Source organism: Halichoerus grypus, chromosome 1, assembly GCF_964656455.1.
Source record: "Halichoerus grypus chromosome 1, mHalGry1.hap1.1, whole genome shotgun sequence".
Taxonomy (NCBI): domain Eukaryota; kingdom Metazoa; phylum Chordata; class Mammalia; order Carnivora; family Phocidae; genus Halichoerus; species Halichoerus grypus.
This window is the reverse complement of record NC_135712.1, coordinates 14,044,486-14,070,528: the sequence shown is the minus strand read 5'-3', so window position 1 is coordinate 14,070,528 and position 26,043 is coordinate 14,044,486. Positions and strand designations below refer to the sequence as shown.

Here is a 26,043-nt window from a genome sequence, read left to right as displayed (position 1 = left end):
AAAATTAAATGCTAATCTTGAAGTGATTAGCAGGTTAGTATTTTTTAACACAATTAACACTCAAACTTCAAGAACACTGACTACAAATTTCTGATAAGTTGAGGAAGAGAAATTATCTGGGTATAGCTAATCATTTCTGGGATGTCATTATTTTACTTTATGAGTAATATTAGAAGAGAACATTATGGTAAAAAATTTTGACAGCTCAAATAATTTCTAAATTAAGGAATTCATCATCTCTTTCTAAGTCTCTACACAAATGGAATTGAGTCTACACTGACAAACAGGGCAAGTTTCTCTAAGTCCACTCATGCTCTTCCCTGGGCTTCCCTTAGAACACTCTGGGTGAGTTCTCTCATTTCTGAATTCAGTGTAAGTGTGTATTTTGTCATTGATCGTTCTTGTTTTTATAATGAGCAAAAAGATAAAACCCAGCACTGAAAAGAAAACAGGGTGAGGTACATAGGCAGGAGAGGAAGCTATCTGGTTCAGAGGTGTGAAATGCCCTGAAAGGAAGTGCCCAACAAACCTGAAAGAGGAAGGCGTCACCCAGGGAATTGCTGAGGCAGAAGACGAAGTCCTTCTTGGGGTGCTCGGGCACAGCCTGCACAATGCTCTTCTCCACCCACACGGCGTGCTTAGGGATGCTGTTGTGGTCTATTCCACACCTGCCGTCGCTCTCATAGAAAAAGAGTGTGCACCCTGAGGAAACAAAACAGGGGTCCGCATGAGTGTTCGGTGCTTGTACAATGAGAGGTCGGTGGTGGAAACTAGCACTTCTGTCCTGTCACAAGGAGAGGGCTGCAAATGAAAGCATGTGGAAACCTAGAGAGTAAAGAGAATGGGGCCTTGCTTGTATTGAAGTCTTGGATGGACTGAGAGAAAAAGACAGAGAGAGAGAGAGAGAGAGAGAGAGAGCATGAGCAGGGGGAGCAGAGGGAGAAGCAGACTCCCCGCTGTGCAGGGAGCCCAACGAGGGACTCGATCCCAGGACCCTGGGATCATGACCTGAGCCGAAGGCAGATGCTTAACCGACTGAGCCACCCAGGAGCCCCAAAAAGGCAAAGAGTCTTAAATCACAGTTTCTCAACCCACACGAAACTCCCTCCATGCATGTCCTCAAGTTCTTTAAGACCCTCACTTTCTGTTTTAGAGTGTTTCATTACAGGCATATGGCGGTCTTACGGCTCCTTCAGCCAGTGGGGGCTAGAAACCCAGCTCCACGGGTCAGAACTGCAGGTTCCATGGTGTGAGGCCTGCCAGTCAGTAGGGAACCACTGGAGTCCCTTCCCAATAGCTCACGTGCTATACAACCAGGCGACACAATTTATTGGGTTTCTTGGCTATGCCCTTGGAGAAAACCATTTATAATATTAGTGTTAGGTATTTTACAGATAAGGAAAGAAATGATAGGTTTTTGATCTCAAATACACTCTACAAAATGTTCTTCTAGAAATAAACCACGTCCCTGTTCCTACTGAAAGAAGAAATGGCATGGCACATGCCATATGAAGGCCTGGGGGTGGGGGTTCTGGAAGCCTGGTCCACGCTTAATTGCACTGTGAAACTAATGAGACAGTCACAATAAAAACCTCTCAGAGATTTGTGGCAAGGTGGCTTTAGGAGATACCCTCCATCGTCACCTAAACATGAGGCTCACTTTAATAGTAATTACTAGCTGAACATTTACTGCCAACTAATCAAAACCAATTTCAGGGGAAGCCTGTGTCCAACTTTATGAGTCTTTCTTAACTCTGTCAGTTTTCAACATCTTAACCACCAGCAAGGGCCACACTTTAAATGTGAATAGCAAAGTCCTTGAAAGTACAATCTACGAGTTTTCACAGAAAGCTACAATACGAGTTTTCATAAAGCAAATTTGTTTCTATGTGATTAGCAATGTGGAATGATGGGGATCGATGGAAAAGTCCCATGAGTTCAAAGGCAATGTCTCCCAGCCCATCATATTTCACATCTGTAGGTTAACAGCTGCTGAGTGCAAATCCCCAAACTCAGCTGAATGCCATGTCCACTCGTGTCACAATTTCTCCCTTGGCAGAGTTTCCCAAAAGCTTTCCTTACAAGTCTTGTGGTATGGTGCTCCTGAGCTTTATGATTTCTTCATCGCTGTCTTGGTCTCAAGAATTCAGGGGTTTCAATTCTTCTTTCTACCTATTCAAGTTATATTTACTTTGTCCTTAAAGGCGAAGTCCCACATTTTCTATAGTATTTATTGTTAAAAAGTAAGATGTTGGGGCGCCTGGGTGGCTCAGTCGTTAAGCGTCTGCCTTAAGCTCAGGTCATGATCCCAGGGTCCTGGGATCGAGCCCCACATCGGGCTCCCTGCTCGGCGGGAAGCCTGCTTCTCCCTCTCCCACTCCCCCTGCTTGTGTTCCCTCTCTTGCTGTCTCTGTCAAATAAATAAATAAAATTTAAAAAGAAATAAAATAAAGTTTCTTTAAAAAAAAAAAAGTAAGATGTTAACTATGTGAGTATTTTTAGCTGGGTATTTAGTTATCTATCTATCTATCTATCTATCTATCTATCTATCTATGTATCTATCTATCTATTTAGTGTTGGGCTAAAAAGTTGCATACACATAATTCTGCCCCAACCTTATTCTTCCCATAATCCCTGTTATTGTGAAGGTCTCAGGTCTTTTCAGAAACACACATAACATACTACAGAATCATCTGTACCTATTTTCACTTCTTAAGCTAGCATAGATTGAGAGATAAATATAGGAAAGGAAATGGAAAGGGGATGCTATTTTCCTCCAAATCGGAGGTTCTTGAAGTGGGGCAATTTTGCCCTTGAGGTCAAGGACATCTGGTGGTGTCTGGAGACATTTTTGGTTGTCACTGGGTGTGGGGGGAATGGGGGAAGGTGGGTGCCACTGACATCCAGCAGGTAGAGGACAGGGATGCTGCTAAACATCCTGCTATGCCCCGGATAGCATCCCCACAACAAAGAATTATCCGGAAAATGTCAATAGTGCCCCTGTTGAGAAATCCTGCTCTAATCTTTAGGACTAACACGACACTAATGATTAGCAGATTCTGAACAGAAAAGGAGCAACACAGCTGTACCAGAGGTTGAGGAGAGAGAATGAAGCCTGTGGATAATGAAGGGGAGCCATCCACAAACCTTGGCATGGACAAACGTTGAACATTTTACAGTCTTCTCAAATTGCTGTTTTTATAATTTTGCAACATTGGTTTACAATCACCCATGACAGTAGGTGGTTAAAATCGGCTTTTACTCTAATTTTCTGCTTGTTTCGGTGTGAAGATTAACACGAAGCAGCAAATCCAGGAAGCACATCTCCCTGAAAGCAGTCCATTTGCCTTCACCTTCACTTGAACGTCATCTGTATGCTCAGGCGGTTGCCAAAAGAGACGCCCCAGAGATTAATTCTAAATGAAATCTTTTTTAAAAAAAATTAATTATTCTGTCTAAAGTGGAAGTATCTTTGGAGAAATCTACCCCACAGCTCCCAAGCACTCTGCTTTTTTATTTCTCCATATCCAACGGTTGCCAGGAAAAAAGCAGCATGTTCTGCCTCTGAGTGGCAAGGACCAGCCCCAAGCAGGTCAGCATATAATGGGAACTGATCAGGATTAAGAAATGAAGGGCTCAGTGGCTCTGTGTTCTGGGCCTGGATCCTGACAGACTGTGTCACTCAAATCTGGGTCACCAAGAACGGGAAGGCTCCCTCCTCTAAGGGGCTCTTGACTTGTTGCTCCAAGATGTTGCACCCTGCCTTCAGGTACCCTTTATTCTCTAAGGCAATGGCAGAAACAAAACAATGCCCTCTTCCATGTGCCAAGTAAAAAATCGCCTAGTTACTGTTAGTCTATGTCACTAACACTGGTGTTCTTAAATGCAGTGTAGGAATCACCTGGGAGGTTTGTTTAACACACCAATTCTGTGGGCCTGTCATGGGCTGAATTATCTTGCCCCAAATTCCTATGTAAAAGTCCTAATCCGGTACCTCAGAATGTGACTGTATTTGGAGTTAGAATCTCTACAAAGGTAATTACAGTAAACTGAGGTCACAGCAGTGGGCCCTGATCCAATCTGACCACTATCCTTCTAAGAAGGGGGAATATGGACACAGACAGGCAGAAGGGGAAGGCCATGGGAAGACACTGGAAGAAGACAGCCATCTAGAAGCCAAGGAAGACAGGTGTCACACCAACCCCACTCCCACCTTGATCTCTCCCAGCTTCCAGAACTGTGAGAAGACAAATTTCTTTGGTTAAACCATTCAGTCTGTGGTACTTGGTTATAGCGGCCCTGATACAGGGCAGAGGAATATGCCTTCATTTTTCTGCAGGAATGTGGGCCTGGTGGTGAGCTACCTTGACCACAGGGACTGGATCTGGGAATAGCAGAGCAAGGAAATAGAAGGAACCTGGGACCTGGATGACTCACAATAACTTCAGATGGTCTACCTCTGATGGACGGGAGGGAAATCAGTTCTATCTCACTTAACGCATCATCATTGTGGGTCTCTGTGACATGCAGTGAAACGTATGGTCTAATTAACAAGCCCCCCTCCTGTCTCACTGACATACTGAAGCAACACCTGGCACTACCAGTAATGGGACCAACTACACCTTGCTTGCCCTGCAGGGGTTGGCCTGCGCATCACTGTGCAGACTCTAGAATGTTCTGTGCCTCTAGGATTGGATGTCCTCACACCAAAAACAGCTAATGAGATTGAGTATCAAATGGTCTAGAGGGTACACCACACCTGGGAAGCCCAGACTTCCTCCTGTGCTTGTCCTTCATGCTTCTTAACCTATTGAGCCTGTCCTGCCATATCCTAAACCAGTTTCAAATTTGGCTTGTGCCAAAGAAGATCTAAGTGGGCTGGGCTCCAAGTATTCTTTTTAAGACACGGAGCTCACAAATGTGTTACAACTTTTATCCTACTAAGATGTATGTAGACATGCACAATAGTATATACACGTACTTCAAAAGTATGACAATGAATTGCAACATATAAAAGTATTATGCTTCTAATGAAAAGGCAGTGATCTCTCCACATGTGTATGTATCCACACACACACACACACACATATTCACAATGTGACCGTAAAATAGTTGCTTTGTCACAAACCTAAGATGGTTCAGACATTCTATTAAGCACTAGGCTGAACCTTATGAAATTAGTGATATTCTATCATTTTTAACCGAAAGAAATGGTCATTTCATAGGATTCAGATGAATAAGTTTGCATCCAAAACAGTCATTTTAGGACATACTTCATTAACATGAATGATTAAAAAAATTTTTTTTCCTTTTGGAACATGTCCCTCGAAACTGTCATCAGAAGCAGCTGTATATATAAGGAAACTCGATGTGCGGCGCTCATCTGGCTCAACTGTGAACAAGTAAAGAAAACAAAACAGTGCTGGTGCGGAGGGGGACGTGAGGAGTTACTGAACAATCAAGGAGCAGAAAGTTCCCGTTAGGAGAGATGATTACGTTCTGGACATCTGCTCTACAGTCCACGATAGAGGCACGCACACCTAAAAATATAAGCGGGGAGATCTCATGCTAAGCATTCTCATCACAGTGAAACAGAGTTGGTTAAAATTGGTATAAAATACAAACGCCGTGTCATCACAAAACATCCCGCAGTGCAAGGTGTACCATGGCGCGCAAGGTGCACCATGGCGCGCAAGGTGCACCATGGCGCGCAAGGTGCACCATGGCGCGCAAGGTGCACCATGGCGCGCAAGGTGCACCATGGCGCGCAAGGTGCACCATGGCGCGCAAGGTGCACCATGGCGCGCAAGGTGCACCATGGCGCGCAAGGTGCACCATGGCGCGCAAGGTGCACCATGGCGCGCAAGGTGCACCATGGCGCATCACGCACGGGGCGAGGGGCGCTCCCTCTCCTTACCTTTCAAGGACACCCAGTAGTGCTTCCACTTCCGCCGGGTGGCCGACTCCACCTTCTTGTTCTTCTTGTGCACCAGGAAGTTCTTGACGGCCAGAGCCCCGGCCTTGCGCACCGTGCCCTGCGCGGCCGTGAGCAGGATGTCTGACTGGCCCGGGGAGCTCAGGGTGCCGCTGCTCTGCTCGTCGCTATGCGCCGAACCCGCCTCCTCCAGGCTCTCGCTGTTGGTGGTGCTCATCTCCAGCTCCCGCCGGAAATTCTCGTACACCCCCTGGCGGGCCGCATCCCCAGTGGAGCTGCTGCCGCTGTCACTGCCCACGAAGGCGCGGCCAGTGGGGGGCGAGTAGCTGGAGTTGGTGGCATTGGACCGTCTGGACAGGAGGTCCGTGTCGGTGGCGGCCCCTTCGATCCCACTGTCTGCAAACTCACTGCCCTCGCCGGCATTAACATCCTTGGGAGCAGAAAGGGAGAAAAGGACAGGCATCACGCAGAAAAGTAAGCCGGGGACTGTGTAGCCGGCAGAGCTGCAGGGGACCCACAGGGCACTGCTGCTCCTGACCTGTCCCAGACCAATTCCTCCTCAACCCCCGGACCCACACAAACCCAACTTGCCCGCACAAACCCAACTTGCCCGCACAGTGGCTTGGGTAAAACCATGAAGCCGCCCTGGCATGAATGCCAACGACCTGCAACGTTCAGGAAATATATATTAAAAAACAAGGAACACTTCCAAGAGTTTATCATTTATCGGACTTAGATAATTAACTAACTGGCAAATCAGCTATAGATTCTCCCACGGCCATGCTGAGAGAGCTCAACACCCTTTTCCTCATCAGCCTGCCCAAAACGCCGTGAAATTCTGCAGGCTGATTAGCTGTTGCAGGGGTAGGGGGTTAAAATGGATAACAAGGTCTTTGCAGCTAATACCCTTTCTTATAAATAAATAAATAAATAGCCTGGTTAAGAGTCTGTTTTATAATGTGGCCACTAAAATGATAACTAGAGCACTGCCTCACCCACTCACCCAGCAAGGACCCAGGTCCCACGAATAGGCAAGAGTCCTCATGCTGTAATCAGCTTCACTTCTTGAAAACAAGCAGCCTCTCACTCTGCATTGAGCTAAATAAGTCTGTGGGGCCCACAGCTCCAAGGCAGACTCTCCAATTACCTTGCCCTTTCAAAGCCGGGATGCTAGGAGCCTGAAGCAAGTTACTCACTGCCCCTGGGCCAAGTGACAGCTTAGGGCAACTGCCAATATGCGGGGGTATCAATTCCCAGTTTAAAAACATTTGGAAGTTGCAAAGCACTGTCCCTGCTCTCAAGTTGAACATTTCCGGAACACAGGTCTGTTCTTAAATCAGAAGCTTAATTGCTCTAAAGTGCTATAGGCATATCCATAAACAATAATTAAATAATGGTAGTAATCAAGGAGGGATAATGACAGCAATATTGGATAGGCCAGCTCAACGGTCTTACGGATAAGAAATTAGACCGATTTTTCTCAAAGGAAGAGAACAGGAACATGGGTCTGACATAGGAGATGGCAAAGTAATACACAGTTTGGGGATTTAACCACTTTTTGAGCCTTCAGTCGTACAAGCATCCAATTATGGTTTGAAAATGTAAAAACAGACTATTCTGGGTTGGCATAAAAATGAGTGCTTTGGGCTCAAATATTTGCTGAGAGGCAATGGGGCAGAATGAACCAAGCCACAAACTGACACTGTCCTGCACAAGGCCCAGACAGGTGCTGTGCCCGTATCTCTAAGCATCTCACTTGGTCAATTCAAAGTGAGGGCCTCAAACTTCACTTCACCTTCGTCATGAAGAGATACTAAGTGAACGACTAAAAGATGGGCATAGACAGATGTGACAAGCAAGAGGCGACACAGAAAGACAAATGCTGCATGATTCACTTATATGTAGAATCCAAAAATGTTGAATTCACAGAACAGAGAGTGGGACAGTGGTTGTCGGGCGGGGGGGGGGGGGGGGTTGTGGGAAATGGGGAGATGGTGGCCAAAGGGTACCAACTTTCAGTTATAAAGTTAATAAGTTCTAGGGGCACCTGGGTAGCTCAGTCAGTTAAGGGTCTGCCTTTGGCTCCAGTCATGATCCCAGGGTCCTGGGATCGAGCCCTGCGTCAGGCTCCCTGCTCAGCGAGGAGTCTGCTTCTCCCTCTCCCCCCACTCATGCTCTCTCTCTCTCAAATAAATAAATAAAATCTTAAAAAAGAAGTTAATAAGTTCTAGGAATCTAATGTGCAGCATTGTGGATATAATTAATACTGCATTGTATATTTGAAATTTGCTAAGGGAGTAGATCTTAAGTGTTTTCACCATACACACAAAAAAAGGTAATTATGCGAGGTGATGGATGTGTTAATTAACTTGATTGTGGTAATCACCTCACAATGTATACATATATTAAATCATTACATTGTGCACCTTCAAAACAAACAAACAAAAAAACCAACAACAAAGAGAACAGTATGCAAAGGGAGGAAAATGAGTAATTTCACAGTAGATGGATCTGGCCAATACTACCTCAGCCAGGTGTTCAAGGTTAACTGGGAGCCCTCCCTATTATCTAAAACTGTTCTTAAAAAAAGAAAGAAAAGAAAAAGCAAGGAGGGAAGACAGCAGCAGGAAGTAGTTAAGAGAGCTTCGGAGGACCAACCGCATTTCCGATGGAGTTCAGACCCCTGGGATTTCGAGGGGCTTAAAGAAACTGTGGGTGCAGCTCGGGGGCACAGCCCCATAACTGCTCATCCAATCGCTCTGCCATCTGCCATCCCACCGGGGTCATGAAGGACCCAGATCCAGTGGGTAAAAATTCTCTATACAGACAGGAAAACATGGTTAAGAACTCCCATTTCTCCCGGCAGGGACATTGATCAAGTCAATAAGACAATAAGTAACTTTGCCCCAACTGATGATTCAAGACAACCGTGAGTCGAGGGAGATGAAAAGTGTGTGAATTTCCTAAACATCTGGATTCATTTTCATGTGTCTCAGTCTTTCCCTGGAAGAAATGAAGGCATCAGTTACAAGTTCCCCTCTAAAATGCAAAGAGGTGAGAAGCGACTCCGTTTAAGACAGGGAGAGAGAAGCTATGCCGGTAACCTCCCTGGTCCATAAGAGAAAGACCTCCGAACAAGGGAAAGAATGGACTCAAGGCATCTTGTAATTCCCAGAGCTCTAGAATAGGAGGGAACCTTGCAAAGCCATCCCCTTGATTAATGGCTGAGGACGCTGGGGCTCAGAAAGTCACAAGCCTGGCTGGTGGCCGACTGGGAGTCGGAACCCACCTTTCCAACTATTATATGGCAGCCCCACTGCTCAGTTGCAAGGAGCACCTGGCCAGGTTCTGTCTAAATAGTCAACCCCATGCCTTACCCTTTTTTGTCAACAAGGCCCTTTCTAGGTTTTCCCAGCAAAAGCTAGGGGACTATCTATCTGCCTTGACTTGCCAGGCAAAGAGCTCAAATCTCAAAGTGGAGATAAAGGGAAGGAGGAGATGAAAGAGGAGGGAAACACGCAGAGACGAGACTGGTCAAACCCTCAAGAGCATGTGTCTTAACAGCCTCTGACTTTCCCACAAACCATTTACCCCTCTACAGAATACCCTGGGGCCTCTATAGAAACTAAGAGTTAAGGCCTTGGTAGACACTCACCTCTCTGCCAGACCTCAACATCTGCTCGTGCTGCTATAATCTTGCCATGGCCCAGGCTCTGTGTGCTCAACTCTGGGATGGCCACTGACTTGAGCAAAGATGTGATTACTCCGGGTAAGAGGCCTGCTGGCCCTAGCTGAGCTTCCATACCCTTGAAGCACACAACCCGTGTAACTGCTGAGGAATGCTCTGGATCTATTATCCAAGCCGACTCCACCTTGTCTCCACAGGCGGCTAAGCAGGCTCAGTGCTAGACGTCCCCCACTGATATGTCACCCAGCCTGTTGGGAAACATGTGCGTTGCCCAGCCCCAGCCCCAATTTGGTCATGAAGCTTGCGACGTCCCAAATACCCAGAGGCCCTGGGCTCTAGCATCATGGGAAATGAGGACTACCTAACCAGAGGCGCTATTCAACACCGGAACGGTCAACAAGAGGCTCGCATGCACCCGCCACCTCCAACGTTAGTGTGGGAAAGAATCATCTGTAGAACCATCTACCCAAATGCCTAAGCGCCACACGAGAAATGCAGATTTACAGGGTCTCAGGATCTCTAGTACAAACCAAAGCCAGATACTCTGACACAGAGGCTCTGGGTTCACACTTTGTTTTTGTTTTTATTTTCATGCCAGTTAGCTAACACACAGTGTTCCATTAGTTTCAAGCGTACAGCATAGCGATTCCACATTTCCCATACGTCACCCTGTGCTCACTGGGTTCACACCATGAAAAGAGCAGGCATCCATCCCTCTAAGGCTGCGTCCCAAACGCCCGTCACTCGCAGATGTCAGGATGCCTATCACTGCAATGCACCTCCCAGCAGCTCAGAAGAAAGGCCACCACTGCCACGAGAACATTCCTGGTGGTCATCGTTCCAGGGGGCTCCGCCTCTTCCCCACTGCTCTCTCGAGGACACTTGGCACCTGAGCAAACGGATTCTCCCCATGCTCCGAAGCCCCGGAGAACCACCCCCACTCTTCCCAGCAGCAAGGAATCCAAAAACCAACCCCGGGGAAGCCTCTCACGGGAGCCTCAGTAGTGTCTGTGGCAAACGCGAGGTATGTTCCTTCATACTGAGCGAGGTATCTTAGCACCTGATAGGTCCTAGTATTTAATCACATACTGAGTTCTAACTCAAAAGTCAGAGGAGATCAAGGGAAATGGTAAGACCCTAGCTACACAGAGAAGTGTCTCCCAACATGATGCATGACCCAGTTAGAGACTTCCTGGAAATTACTCAAAAGACACTCTCCATGTTAGAAACACTCCCCTGAAGAGGCTTCCGATTATACACAACATTCATGGGATAGAGAGGCTCTTAAAGCCTGGTCTCTCCGGGCACATCCTCCCAAGCCAGATTTTTAGAGCACTCACCAGTTTCCATGGCACTGGCAGATTCCCAGCAGGAAAGTACGCACTTTCCTCCTGGATGCTCAAGTGGCCAGCTGTCGCCCAAAGCATGCCTCAGCTGCTAGGCAAGAGTGATCAGTCATCAGAGCAGGACCACAAATGCGCACATGAGCTCCGGTGCTAAAACGGAGGAGGCAGGGAGCAAATGTGAAGCCCGTTCTCACTGTCTTGGCAAACTGAACGGTCAGGCGGCATGAATGGGGCTAACGATACATTGTGGCAGGACTCCAGATGCTTTGCTGGGCAACTTACAAATACTCTGAGGGACAGGTTTTCTGTGTTAATGATAAGTGAACACAGTTTTGAAAAGGTAATGAGCCACACAGGCCAAGGGCCCCGGGACAGTTCAAGGACAGTAAGATCAATCGGCCATTTGTAGTTGTAAGTCGAATGCAATTAGAAACTATTTCATTGGTTACTTTGTTTAATTTCCCTGATGAATCCAGCTTTGCTTTCATATACCTATATAGAGAAGCTTAATAGAGAGAGTTCACTGACTTTCAGTGGGTTGAGGAAATTTCGACCTGCAGAAGCTCTGCATTAGAACAATTTTTGCCTTGTTAAATTCTAAAATACTCCTCCCCTGGTTTATCATCTTCTTATCCCCAAAATTGTTAACTACCCCCTCCCACACACATGCACACACATGAATACTGTCTTTGGCTCCCAGTGTTCTCTCCTTGGTATATTTGATATACTCTTAGTATACTCTCCCTTGGTAACCTCAGTATGGTCAATACCGATCCTAGGGAAGTTACTCTAAACCACTCTGTGCCTCAGTTTCCCAACCTGTAAAATGGGGATAACAACAGTTATCAACTCTTTAAAACACTCCCTAAGATGCTGTGAAATTGAGTTAGCCCAACAAAGGTTTCTAGAACTGTGCCCAGCACATAGAACCCACTCAAAAGCATTAACTATGATTACTGTCATTTCCACCTTCAGCCTTATTTTCATCTCAGCCCAAGGAAAGAAGGCACTGCCTGACCCCGCTCACTAGCGACACTAACATGGAAGGTTGCTGCTCAGGAAACTGGGGAAAACAGGCCGACGAAGGCTGGTGCGAGCCAATGAAATTCTCTTTTAAGGATTTAAACTTCACATTCACAAAACAGCATCATAACCTAAGAAAATGGTGATATTTTCTTTCTTTTTTTTTTAAGATTTTATTTATTTGACAGAGCACAAGCAGGGGGAGCGGCAGACAGAGGGAGAGGGAGAAGCAGGCTCCCCACTGAGCAGGGAGCCTGACGCAGGGATCGATCCCAGGACCCTGGGATCATGACCTAGCCAAAGGCAGATGCTTAACTGACTGAGCCACCCAGGCGCCCCAAAATGGTGATGTTTTCTACACTGTTGATTAATAACTACTGGGCACTATTATAATAATTGCCATTCCTGATTTGCTAGAAATATTGCGGTGTTACTTTTCCATCATTATGAGGCTTTTTTTTTCTTTCTCTCTCCCCAAATGTCCAGCGCTTTTTTGCATTTCGAATTCTGAAGTTTGTAAATTCTACCCACTAGGTCTCCCACTATCACCCCCCTTGCACATGTCCCAACTCCATCTGAGGCATTTCTAAAACCCAGCTCTATTTCCCCCTTCTTCCTTTCCCAAGACAAAATTTCCATGCCTTTTTATGTTTTCAACACGTCTTCCCTTCTTCTCTAATGATCCCCAATGGGAGTGACTCAAAATTTCTCTCGACCCGAAGTTCTTACTGTTGCTAAAAAGGGAGTCAGAAGTAAGTTGGCAAATGCTTGAAATGTTGCTTCAGGTAACTCCAGACTGGGGACTGCCAACATCTAAGTTAATGAATCATCTTCTCTCTTTTCATCTGTTTTTCTATGTAGGTGCCTCAAACCTTGTAGTCATCCTTCTCCTCCTCACTACCCACGATGTATCTATCACATTGTCCCAAGGGTTCTTGTCTTCCTTTCTCAGAGCCACACCCGTGGTTCAGCAACAAGCTCTCTTCCCTCATCCTTCCTCAATGCACCCTGCCCACCGCTGCTAGGTAGACCTCCCAGGAGCCATGTGGAAGGCTCCTCAGCCTGCCTTGCAAAGCCCCGTGCCGGTGTCCAGCCTTCACACTGGAGCACTGGATGGACCTACCAGTCAGTGCAATGGGAGCGCATGCTCCCAACCGTTCCTGCTTCCAGGAATACTTATCCTTTAAGGCTCAGCTCACGTCCCTCCTTTCCACGACTAAAAGACTTCTTTCCCTCCTCCGATTGCTGAGCCAACTTCTCTGCAGCATCTTGTTCCCGCACCCCAACTCTGCGCCAGACACACTGGCCTCTTGCTTTGCCTCAAACACACAGGGCACACTCCCATCTTCCAAATCAGTGGCCAACTCCCTCTCAAGGGAGAGTCTGCCCTCTCAAGGGGGCCAAGCCTGACCACCCTATCTCGAATTGCCTCCCGCATCCCCCATTGCCTTATCTGCCTTGCCCTGCTCTTTTTTCCATAGCATGTCAAGTGCTTATTATGCTCATTGTTTTTTTGCATACATACCCCCATTTCACCCCAAACTAGCTCCGTAAGCTCAGGGATCTTTTTCTGTTGACACATCCCAAAGCGCTAAGAACAGTGTCTGGCATGGAGCAGGCAAGACACTTGAGAAAAATAAACCCACTTTGCAAGGCGAATGGGTGGCTCCATCAGTTAAGGACCTGCCTTCGGCTCAGGTCATGATCCCGGGGTCCTGGGATGGAGCCCCACGTTGGGGCTCCCTGCTATCCCTCTCCCTCTGCCCTTCCCCCCACTCGCGTGCGTGTGCATGCACGCACAGATGCTCTCTTTCAAATGAATAAAATCTTTATTTATGAAGAAAAAGAAAGAAAGAAAGAAAGAAAGAAAGAAAGAAAGAAAGAAAGAAAGAAAGAAAGAAAAAGAAAGAAAAATAAACCCACCTTTGTGTAAATGAACTGCTGTTCATTTTCCACCATAATCTCAAAACAAGGAGAACAGTTTCTCATGGATCACATTTTAGTTTGATTTAAAGGTTTACTCATTTCCAGGTTCAGCTCACACTCAACTATTGTTGAGCTGACGAATTAGTCCTGTCAAGCTAAACTTTGCAATCTTCAAACAATCCAGTTTTATTATGTCATTTATGGATATAACCAGAGTTAATTTAAATCATTTTCTTTAATAGAAAAAGTAAGAAAGGCATGATGGGCTGTCCTATGGGCCATATTAGATAATCTGTCAATAGTCGTCCAAAGCAAACTGGGTCCAAAGGACGATGAAAAGCCTGTCGGCTGTTTCCTAAGTTCTGCCTTGGCTTCATGGAGGCCCTCTTAGGCCTTCAGAGCAGGCTGGCTAGAAGGGCTCTAAGTTCCCAATTCCAGCCCTTCTTCCTCCTCAGTGATGCTAGGAAACCAGCATTTTCATCAAGGCACACAGATGTTCCCCTCTTCAACCACTAAACTAAAAATGTGAATTTCGAAGGCCTAAACTTTGCCAGCCTGTATGAGCATAAATGGGCAGCTCTCAAAGTGTGGACCAGGAATCCTTAGATAATTTCAGGGGGGCCCTAAGGGCCTCCCTTTTCCAACTACCTGGGTGGGCCACATTTTCCCCCTAGAGTCCAACCAAAACAGCATATAACTAGAGTGAATACAGAAGCAGATAGGAGACTCTCGGGTCTCCTACGTGCCAGAAATCGTAGAGATTTGCAAAATATAAAATAACACCTCTCTCCTCACTAATTTTTTAAATTTTAGAAAATAAAAAAATTTAAATAATTTGTATGAACATATAAGGGTTTATTGGTGCTATTTTAAAATGAATCAACAAATGGTTTTTTGTTTTCCTGCTTCAATTTCTAGTGTGATAAATATTTATAGTGATAACCCACATAAACAGAAGCCCTTTGGGAGTCCGCCGTACTTTTCACAAGTATAAAGGGGTCTGAAACTACCAACAGAGCCACCCCTCAACTACCTACTCACCTTCCCACTCCCCAAAAGAAGATCCTGGCAAAGAGGCAGATACTCCTGCTGAAAATGGATGGGCTTGCTTTCAAAACAATTATCTCATTGCTTAACTTAGATGCCAGAAAAAGGAAGATCAAGGGGAAAGCAAAAAAGAAGCATCAAACAGTCTGAAGAGAAGGGAAGGAAGAGAGGGGTTTAAAAAAAAAAAAATTTAGGTGAAAATATGTTGTTTCATGAAGAATTAACCTGAGGTTATTAACCAAAAGCTTCTAGATGGACTTTGGGGAACCCACGGAGCCCCTGAAATTGAATGCAGAAGGGTGGTCCATGTGTTTATCTAAGAAAAGGGCCCAAATTTTTCATTCAATTCTCAAAGGAGTCTGTGACCAAAGGTTTAAGAATCTCTTGGATGCTGATGTCAGTTTTCAGCTCAGGGAACATACTTATTCCTGAGCCATTTAAGCTAAGTGTAAAACAAAACAAAATTTTAAAAAACCAACACAATTTTGCTAGGAACTCAAGATCCTCTTCTGACAATGCTGCACCCCCTCGTTGCTGAAATCATGGACTCTATGACTTGCTTTTCCAAACAAGAAAGCAAGGCTTTCTTCTAAAGCTGCCGTGGACACCTCTCTCAGGAACCACTGTCTCGGGCTACGGTAGTGGACATTCCTACGTTCTTTTCAGCCAATCACCCTTTTTTTGCTTCTGTACCTGAACTGAGGATTTTGATCTTCAGATCTGAGGACACGTGAGTTGGACTCTGGCAATGAGGAGGCAGCACAGTGTGGGGGTGTGCGTTTCCGAAGAATGACCCTGGTCAGTGAGTCAGGAGACCTGGATTTTAATCCAGTTGTGACACCTTGTCGCCTCATCTCTTTAGAGACACTCAAAGTGAGGGGGGCTGGACAGAGAGGTGACCTGTGAGCTGGAAATCAGGCTGACAGGAATGTGTTGGTGGCCCACAGGGGCCAGAAGCTCTGATGGACAGCTCTGCCTTATGTCGTTCCGACTCCATACGCTACGGTGTGAAGGATTTCTGGGAACACGGAAGTGATCAGAAATTGCACAAACACACAAACCCATCAACAGTGTCACATCTCCACAAGGGGCTCTGAGCAGGGGCCCCTCGCTGTCTCAAGGCTGTGGTTCCTTGACTCATTCCTGGTAAGAGCTGCTCCCATTCTCTCATCTCCTAAGTGGATGAATGAAGCTCTCCTCACTAGTCCTGCACAATGGCCCCAAGCCAAAGCTTCCCTTTGAAACACAGAACCTGGCTACAGGATGCTCCATCAGTTGGCGGTTTTCTCTTTCCACCTCACCCACTGGAAGTCTGAGATACAGGAGGGCTGAGCTCTAAAATATGAAGCCAAACTAGTCCCATCACAACTAATAACCATTACTGACTGAGCTTCTACTATGGGCAAGACAGTGTGCCAGGAGCTTCGTACTCACTCCCGTGTGGGACTCACAGTAGCCTCATTAAAGAGGCACCGAGATCCATCCAGGTTACATAAGCAACAGAAAACAGGGCTCAGACTGACAAGCTCGGCTCTGCTGCGTTTCAGAATGTCTTTACATGACAGCAGGCTGCCCCAACTCTGTCTGTTAACCATGGGACTACTGAGACAGTAAAGTTCAGTCCAAAAGACCAATAATGCATCCACTAAATCAAGGGGCAATCTACTCCATCTTTCTACAGAAATCAATGCAAGTAAACTGTGCTTTAAGTGGTATGGGTAAACCCTCCCAACAAGTGAATACCAAACTGACTCTCAACACAAATTTTTATGGACGCTGTGTGTGTGCGCGTGCGCGCACACACACACGCACATGCACACACTTAAACGTATTGAGTTAAATAATTCCTCAGCCCTCACTGTGTGGCAGACATGTACTACGTGTCACTTTTTAAAACCTACATGTGAACTCCAGTGCCTCGTGTTTTGGTAACATGTCCAACTACTGAACAAATACAAAAACAGGAAAAATGGTCAAAAACTCTTTTTCGATCATTTTCAAATCAAATGAAGTTATTCACATTGTTTCAGATAAAACGTATTTTATCCCAGGCTCAGAGGCCATGCTCTGGGGGCCACATGTCTGCCAGAACTCTTTTTCTGGGGAGTAAAATTGCTGACAGTTATAGATTCAACTGCGTCACCAGGACAGATGAGGGAACTTTAACATCTCTGATCCAAGCTCACTGAAGAGATCCCCTGGGTCAGAAACTTTTACAACAACAACAACAACAAAAAAAAAAGAACAAAAAAAGAATTCTTTTCAAGGAAGCTTCCACACCCACTGTCTCTTAAAATACACTGTTTGGAACATAGTGGGTTCTCAAGAAATCGCGTTGGATGAACACGCCAAACTTAGACTAGGAAGCGTGGGTGGATGGATAGTGTTGTGCATAATTCTGGGGTTTGTTTCAAGTCATTAAAGATCCTCACTCAACATATAAAGTCAATACGAAAATAATTCTTCCGTTCATTTTATAGACTCTGCAAAAGGCTTCCATGCAGGGTGCCCGCCTGATCCCCCTACAGGCCCTGTCAGAGGCTGGTGTCCCTCGCCCTGGACACAGAAGGAGCCTGCGGGGCACGCAAGACGGAGTGACTTGCCCAAGGTGACCGGTCAGTGAAGAGCTGGCCAGGATGTAAACGGACTTCGGATTCTGAGTCCGTTGTGCTCTGCATTACATTAAGCTGCCTAGGCAGTGACTTTCTGAGACACCACATTCAGATGATCTCACTTCCATATATTAACAATTTTAGAAGGCGGCAAGCCAAAGACGGAAATTTCGTGTAACAATGACACGTGAGAGCTCGCAGTGGCACCAGCTCTGCAGGAGAAAACTGCTCTGCCCCTCTCTTCTGGGTGGAGTCAGCCGTGACTCTAACCCCCATCAGTGGGGGGTGGGCTGAAGCAGAGGTCCAGCTGTCCCCCAGCAGGGGGAGGGGGGCATGGAGCTGGGGAGCCAGAATACAGCCAGGTACCCCTCTTAGATCTCACAGAATATGTGCTAACATGGGGCACCTGGGTGGCGCAGTCAGTGAAGCGTCCGACTCTTGATTTCGGTTCAGGTCACGATCTCAGAGTCGTGGGATCGAGCCCCGCCATCGGGCTCCGTGCTCAGCGTGGAGTCCACTTAAGATTCTCTCTCTCCCTCTGCCCCACCCCCCACTCCCTCTTAAAAAAAAAATGTCCTACGTGGCATTGTTCCAGGTAAGAAGGACAGTCACAGGTGATGTTCCTTTCTCCACCGTCTATATCAATGCACCCGTCTCTGAATCCTGAAGGCCAGGAGCCCCCCTGTTCGTATCAGCCCTGCAACGCCATTCTGGCCATGCCTTCAAGACAGAGCCTTTAGCCCCTTTCAGATTACAGGACAGGTCACCTATCTCACCCGTCTCTCCACTTACCAAGCTGACAGTGAGGAGTAGCCCACCCCCCCCCCCAGGGTGGGCAAAAGGACCACAGCGGGGTTATTCTGTCATTCCCATCAGTAAATCTCACCCCAGAAAAGGGGTAAAAAATTCAGGTGTGCATCTAGATGCATCTTCACACTCACCTCCTCAGACGCGGAGTCAACCTTTTTAACAACTCTGTTTCTAAGACACAAGACTTTGATAGAAACACCAAACCACCCCGGGTCCTCAACTCCTATACCACCACTAATAAGGAACATGGCAATGACTAACGAATTCTCCCCTACCGGCTGCTTCCAAAGGACCAGGCACTGTGTTACTTCATTCCATTTTCTCGAAAGGCCTTATTATTATCCCCATCCAACAGTTTTTTGCCCAAAGTCACCCAGATGAGAAAGGGTTGGAGCCACACACGATGCCTGGCTTGGACACCATCAGCAAAACCTGCCCTCCAACAGATGAACTGGTCAAAGAAAATTGCGGCATACACATACACTGGAATATTATTCAGCCTTAAAAAAGAAGGAAATCCTGGCTACAACATGGATGAACCTTGAGGAAATTATGCTAAGGGAAATAAGCCAGTCAAAAGAAGACAAATATTACTTGATTCCCCTTATAGGAGGTCCCTAGAGTAGTCAAATTCATGGAGACAGAAAACAGAATGGGGATTGCCAGGGGCGGGGCAGGGGTAGGGCTGGGGGCAGGGGGGTGAGAGGTTGTTGATTAATAGGGACCGAGTTTCAGTTTTTCAAGATGGAAAGAGTTCTGGGGATGGACGGTGGTGATGGGTGCACAACAGTGTGGATGTACTTAAGGCTACTGAACTACACACTTCGAAATGGTCAAGACGGTAAATGTTATGTGTATTTTTATCACAGTTAAACATAACTTTGGAAAGAAAAAGAGGGGAGAGGTCAAACACGGTTCCCTTTAACCCATATAAACTAGGAGGAACACACAGAAAGTTTTCATTATTCTAATACAGAAATCTAGGGTAGTAGTAGAAGAAACAAAAAACTCTCTCCCCTGATGACTTGTACATGAGAATTTAAAATTCCAACACAAAATTAGAAACCTGAGATTTGGGCAATTTTAAAACTCTGCTCTCCAGCAAAAACACGGACAGTCTAATGCCAATTTTCTTTGCCCCCTGCTTGGGTTTCCCACCATCTGCCCATTATATTTAGACCCGCTTTCTGAGAGAACTTAACCTCGAAATGCCTGTTTGGCTTGTACTGGAGCCGTACCATCCCCATCCCCCCCCCCCCCCCCCCCCGGTCAGGCCAGAGGGTACCTGCCGCTTTCCCACTGACCGCCGCGCTATTAGCTGGTCACCCTGGCGGCTGACATGCCTTTCAAGGCAAATGGGCTTGATCTGGACTTCTGATCTGAAGCAACATGTTGCAAACCATGAACCCATCCTCAACACAAGCCAGGACGCCCAGAACTCGGCAACAGGGAACAGCAGGACCAGAAAAGGACGAAGGCATGCAGGAGTGCGTAACAGGCTCTTAGGCTCCTGGGAGTATCATTACCAATGAAGGTGATGAGTCCTCTTTTCCATTAGCAACGCACTTGGAAAAAATCCCCCTTGAAAAATGCCTTCACACCCACTCTCTCCTGCCCTAGACCCCGGAGCAAGCAAGTTGAGCCTTTTTACTCCCATTTTTTCAGAGGAGCAACTAGAAGTCAGGGTTTGCCCAAGGTCAGACAACGAGTTGGCTGCAAAGTAGGAACTGGAACCCGCCCATGTTATTCCTTCCGCTACACCCCCTCCAGAGACAGGGCTGGCCAGCATCGCAAGGAACAGGAAATTGAAATGGCTCCTGGTAAGGCAGGAAGCCTGCCAACCTCCGAGAGAAGCTGACCAATGGCCAGAGCCCGCCCTGAATCAAAGATGCCTCCTCAAAGGAGCTTCCGACTAACCTCTCTTCCCACCTGCGGCACTGGAAAGATACTCCAGGAGTCCACAACCCACCCTGCCCATCTGTCCGGGGAGAGGAAGTAGGCTGAGCGTAAGCGAGATGCTGTTCAAGAGCTGAGTTGGAGAAGCAGTAATTCCCTAGTATGAACTTCTCAGCTTTATTCTCACTCCTACCACATCACCCCCCCAACACACACACACACACACACACACACACACACACACACACACACACACTCTTTCCTTAATCCCACCCCTAGCCACCGAACTGGAAGAAGGGTGAAGCAGAGCCGAGGCAAATCCTCGGGGAAGCAGCACTAGCTGCAGAAGCCGCCAGGCACACAGGGTAAGACCGACTAGAAGATGGGAATCTCGTAGGGGCAAAATCATGCACTTCCAGTCATGCACCATTTCCGAAATATTGAAACAGATTTCGATCACTTTACCTGAGTTGTTTTTGCTCTTCTGCCTTGCATGCTGTTGCTATGGCTAATTTGTGGGTTGGCGGCCCCTTCGGAAAGACAGTGAGATTTCCTACAGGGAAGTGTGTTATAATTACTGTACGGAAGAGACTCTTCGGCAGCAGCTGGTGGCATCTTATGGTTTGCAAGATCAGGAATATCAGACACCAGATTCCGACAGTAGCCTGCAAATTTGCTCCTGGGTCCCCCGTTTGCCGTCACCCCAGAGTTTTTCTGAGCGTACAAGTCACCCAGGGAATTGGCACGCTGACAGGTGCTGAGCTGCCGGGGGCTCACCCGGGGTTCCATCCCCCGAGCCTCCTCGCAGTCTTTCTCTTCGGTGGAACCCAAGATCTCTTCGTTGCTTGTTAAATGTTCTTGGCTCAGATCAGAGAGTGAGAATTCCAGGCTGTCCTCCCGCCAGATGTCTGCAGATTTGGAGCGTTTCTTCTTAAAGCTCGCCGTCTCCATGAAAGTGGGCCCATTGGATGTATAGGGAGGCTGCCCCCTGCCGCCGTCAGCCAAATATGTAGCGTCATCTCCGTAAAGCCGGCTCTCCTCCGAGTCTGGCATGCTTCGCACAGACGCGGCTGTGAGGACGATGCTGCTATCGACGCTGGGAGGGACAGAAGAATCGGTGTACGACACAGGTCTCAGGCCCATATCCACTCGGTCCACCCAAATGGGGCTGCCGAAGTCCTCTAGGGTGCCCTCTTGGGAGAAGGGCTCCAGGCCATTTTCGGCCAGGGACTGGGGGATGCTGGGAGTGCTGCTGGATCGCGTGCTCACTTCGGAGTTCCTGTGGATCACCTTCCCCGAGGACGTGTGCCTCGTCCGCCGTGCCTTGTGCGACAGGCGCAGTGAGCGTGACGTGTGCTTGCGCCCCAGGCTGGCATGCTTTTCTCCATAAAACTCATGCTCTACATTTTGACTTTCTGCGTTTCCCATGGTTTTATGGTCTGCAGCATGGGGGAGGTGGGGGAGAGGAGGGGATAAGTGAGTCACCAATGGGTAGTTTAACAGAAAGAGCTCAGGGTGCAGGGTGGGCAGAGGGCTTGGCAGGTGTCAGGCCACCACCCTCTGCCCACCTGGCAGGTGCTTGGGCTCTTACAGGCTAGCAGGTGAGAACTAACATCATCCCCTGAGACTGGCCCTCCCGAGATGTGAAATAAGAACCCAAGTAAGGTTAAGTAGAGAATTAAACTTGTCTCGGCCCAGAGGGTAGCTGCCCATGGGGCCCACTGCCATGCTGCTTTCATAGGGCTAACCCTTGTGGTTCCTTCCTAAACTCTATACTTAACAAAAATCTGTTCCTCTCCGGACACTGAAAACCCTGAAAGCACAAACGGACTTTCTGTTGGAAATTATATGGATTTCAAAAAGCATCACAAAACTTAGAGGCACATTTGATAGCCTCCTTCCCTCCCTCCCGATGTTTCTGTTTGATTTGGACTCCATCTATATTTCAAAATCAATTAAAACTGGAAACACTCAAGAGGTTAAGTCCGATCAACTCTTCCTAGTTCATCCAAGTCAAAAAGAAAATGGGCTTTTACCTGAAATTCAATTACATTCCACAGCATTTGAAAACCTTAACTTTTGGTGTTTCGGAGGGGGCATGAAGTGGGAGGAGGGGAGAGGGAGATGGGCAAAACAAAATAGAAACCCCGCTCTCTGCTTAGCACCAGACTAATGGGTTTATTTCTGGGAGCAAATCCAAACTGAGAACATTAATCTGGTACAGAGTGCCCTGCAAACAGAAATTCACATTATGAAACCACTAAATGTGATTCAGCCTTTTGGGGCTACCCAGGTTAATTCAAGTCCTTCCTTCACATTTTCCAGTCTCTCTCCCTGACCTGGTGACTGTTACCCACAATGGGAAAGAGAAAGACCTTCAAAGCTCAGCAACTGTGACTCTCTTAGCCTCTTCTTCCTCTGTTCTTTCTCTATACCATTCCAATTGTATGCACTTAAGAAACACGCATAAAAGTGGCCAGAAAGGAAAAGAGGGAAAATATAGTAGCTGGGCACATTCCTGAGCTGATGCTTCCAACCACCTACATAGTCATCCATTCAGAAAATCCATACTGAGCACCTACCATGTTCTAGAAGCCAGAGATACAACAGTGAACAAAAGAGACATTCCCTACTCTCGAGAAACTGATACTGTGGCCAGGGAAGGTAGACAATGAAACAGTGAAAGGCACCAAGGGGGAAACAGAGAATGAATTGACTATGACCACGACAGAATTTGAAATGCCCTGGACTCTGATACACCTTCACATTGATCCAGAATCATTCTATAACCTCACTATTCAGTCTAAAACACACCATCAACTCTGATGAGCAGAACTTCGCTGAAACAAAATCAGTGGCAATAGGAAGGGAAAAAAAACCTCCATTTCATGTTCCAGTGAGTTTGGAGGTAACTCATACAGGCATCAGACGGTAAGCTATTCCCATACTGGAATATTCCCTACCGGGTCACACATCATATGATTCTCAGAGGGAACTTTCCAAGAAGGAGAATCTCCTTTTTCCTGGCAGCAAGTATATTTCAAAGCAGTTAATAAGCTCATGCCTCTCTGGCTGGCATCTTTAAGAAGCAAAGAAAAACAAACAAACAAACAAACAAAAAAACCTCAACTCACTAGAGGGAAAAGAAAAACATCAACTGTCCATACACAACCATTTATGTGATCTATATTCTGAAGAATATCGTGTGCTACGTTTTGAAAGTAAAATAAGCATTTCTATTTTTTTAAAGATGTATTTATTTATTTTAGAAAAAGAGAGCACACACATGAGTGGGAGGGGCAGAGGGGGAGAGAGAGAGAGAGAGAGCCCGACAGGGGCTCGATCTCATGACCCAGGGATCACGACCTGAGCCAAAACCAAGAGTTCGACGCTTAACCAATGGTGCCACTCAGTCACCCCAATAAATAAGCATTTCAATAACTAAAAGCCATGGCCAATTCCTTAGAGCTCTTGATCTTTTTAAGTACACATTAAGATACCTGGATGTGTCTATGTATCTATACGTTTTGCCAAGAAATAATAAAAAGCTTAGAACAAGTGTTAACCATAGTTCCACGTTAAGAATCACACAGGCTTAAGTTTAAAAGAAGGAAAGAATGATGGTGGAAGAAACCGCGTGTAAAAGCAAAACTGTGCCCTCACGCCCACAAGGAGGACCCTCCTCTTAGCCTATGTATCAAAAGTTTGCAAATATAAATTGACAGGCATATTCCCAACAACACATTTTTGGTGAGGCTTGTTTCTGCCAACAGAAAAGCAATTAAGTTAAAAGCCTCAGGAGAGGTTTCCTAAAGGAAATGGCCCCAACCTTCAAGAATTACAGCACCCAACGCATCACTCTGATGGGCCTGTTACATTAATAGCATTTTTAGTAGCAGGATTCTTTTCAGCCAGCCAAGGTAGGAAAGAAGCCATTTTTATCTTCAGAACTAGAATTTAGAGATGAGTGCCAAATCTCCTAAATCCTACCAAGAGAAATTCTCAGGGGATGAACTAAGCAGAGTCGGCAGGAAGTCTGAAGCAAGTTAAGAAAGATCAGTTTCTAGGGACCTGCTGAAATACCCCTTAATTTGAAAGCTGTTCCTGAAAGGTCGGTGAGAACCACAAGGGCCCATGTGGCATTGGTGGGGGGACTGAGAAGTAACAGAAGCATGAAACATTAAAATTGCTTGTGGCATGCGACAGACACCATCTCCCCTTTCCGGGGCAACTTCTGCCCCACAGGCAACCCCCAGAACGTTGGTGAATTGGAAGTTCTAATCCTTTTCCTGTATGAAGGTAAAACGTCAGCTACCTCCATCATCTGAATACCTCCCTATTCTGTTTAACCCCATCACTGATTTTTATTGCAAACAAAAAAAAACCCAGTTCGTAATTTACACCTGCACGCACTCTGTTCCTGTGAGTCAGGAAGCAACTTCTGGGTAGAAAGCGGCTTTCAATTCCTCGGTAACCTCTACGGAGGCTGGAAGCGTTCTACTCCAGGCAAGGAGTCAGTCAACAGTCATGCATTTTAGGAACAAAAACAAAAGGTGAGTGATCAGTAGTACCTCACCAACACAATCATCACACTGTCGCGAGATGAGAGAAGAGAGATTAAGGTCAGACTGAAATGCAAAAACCAGGACAGAAATTAAAAAGAAGAGCATCAGAATAAGAGTGAGCACTCAATCTCTAGTTGGAAACCGTCACCAGTTTTAAACTCATTAAAACTCTCACTTCCTTATGTAGCATGTTAGTGGTTCCAAATAACTTGCGTTTTCAGGGAGCACTTAGCAGGAGGGGGTTAGGCAGGAAGTATTGGGTAAGATTTTATCACAAGAACAACCCTCAGTATTTAGACCTCAAGTCTGGCTGCTCATACTTTCTTTTCAAAGGTCTAAGTTCTGGCTACCCGAGCTTGCCCCAGGGCCTTTGCCCATGCTCTTCTTTCTGCCAGCAACCCTCCTTCACTGCCTCGCTGACATTCCAGTTTGTTCTGATTTTGACTCAAATATTGCCTTCTCAGTGTGACCTTTCTTGACCTCTCCAAAATGACAGCCCCTCCCACAGAGCTCAATCCTTACCCCTCTTGTTTTTCTTTTCCTCCTTAGCCTTTATCACAACTGTAACAGACAATATATTTCACTTACTTAAATTTTTTATTCTCTATCCTTCCCCACCAGAACCTAAGCTTCAGGAGGGCTGAAAGTTTTGCTTGTCTTGTTTACTGCTATATCCTCAGTGCCTAGAACACTGCCTGAAAGGTAAAAGGTGCTCAGCGGAAAAATACTGAATGAGTGAATGACAAAATAAACTTTAATCTAGAATGCAGAAACTCATACAACCGCAATAAGATGGAGATGAGAATGGGACCACGATGCAAATCAGGGAACAATACCACAATGTGGACTAGAGAAAACACATGTCAGACTTAACTATGCTAGCCCCTTCCATCAGATGCCTCGAGGAAACAGCGGTCTTCAACGTGCCCGTCACTCTGGCTCCCTTCCACCTGAAGACCTGTGCAGGTCCCTCATCCCAGACCATTCGACCCTGCTCCACTGTTCTCCCCACCCCCAATTACCTGGCCAAAGAATGCAGGCCTTGCTCCTGCCTCATTTCACTCAATTCTTGCCCTCAGTTCTTCCCTGCCTCCTCTTTTGGGAGCTGTCCCTGCGGAAGTTCAGGATAGAGTTCAGAGGTGAGAGGGTACCCCTCCCCATTGTCTAGGTGGAGAGTGCAGATGTGCTCAGCCTC

At 46.6% G+C, this 26,043-nt stretch overlaps 1 protein-coding gene across 12 annotated transcripts in view; it reads right to left on the bottom strand.

Annotated features, from left to right (window-relative positions):
• The window catches only part of TIAM1 (TIAM Rac1 associated GEF 1), a 373,738-nt gene that overhangs the window by 110,020 nt on the left and 237,675 nt on the right, over positions 1 to 26,043 (bottom strand). For 9 of the 12 annotated variants that reach the window (XM_078053766.1, XM_078053826.1, XM_078053912.1 and 6 more), the window contains 3 exons: positions 20,749 to 21,722; positions 5,918 to 6,365; positions 530 to 702 (listed from right to left, as the gene is read on the bottom strand). In XM_078053766.1, the coding sequence (XP_077909892.1) occupies positions 530 to 702; positions 5,918 to 6,365; positions 20,749 to 21,711 (1,584 nt within the window). In that variant the 5' untranslated portion in view covers positions 21,712 to 21,722. The remainder of the gene's footprint in view (positions 1 to 529; positions 703 to 5,917; positions 6,366 to 20,748; positions 21,723 to 26,043) is intronic. The other 3 variants (XM_078054151.1, XM_078054194.1, XM_078054237.1) reach the window with 1 other exon arrangement.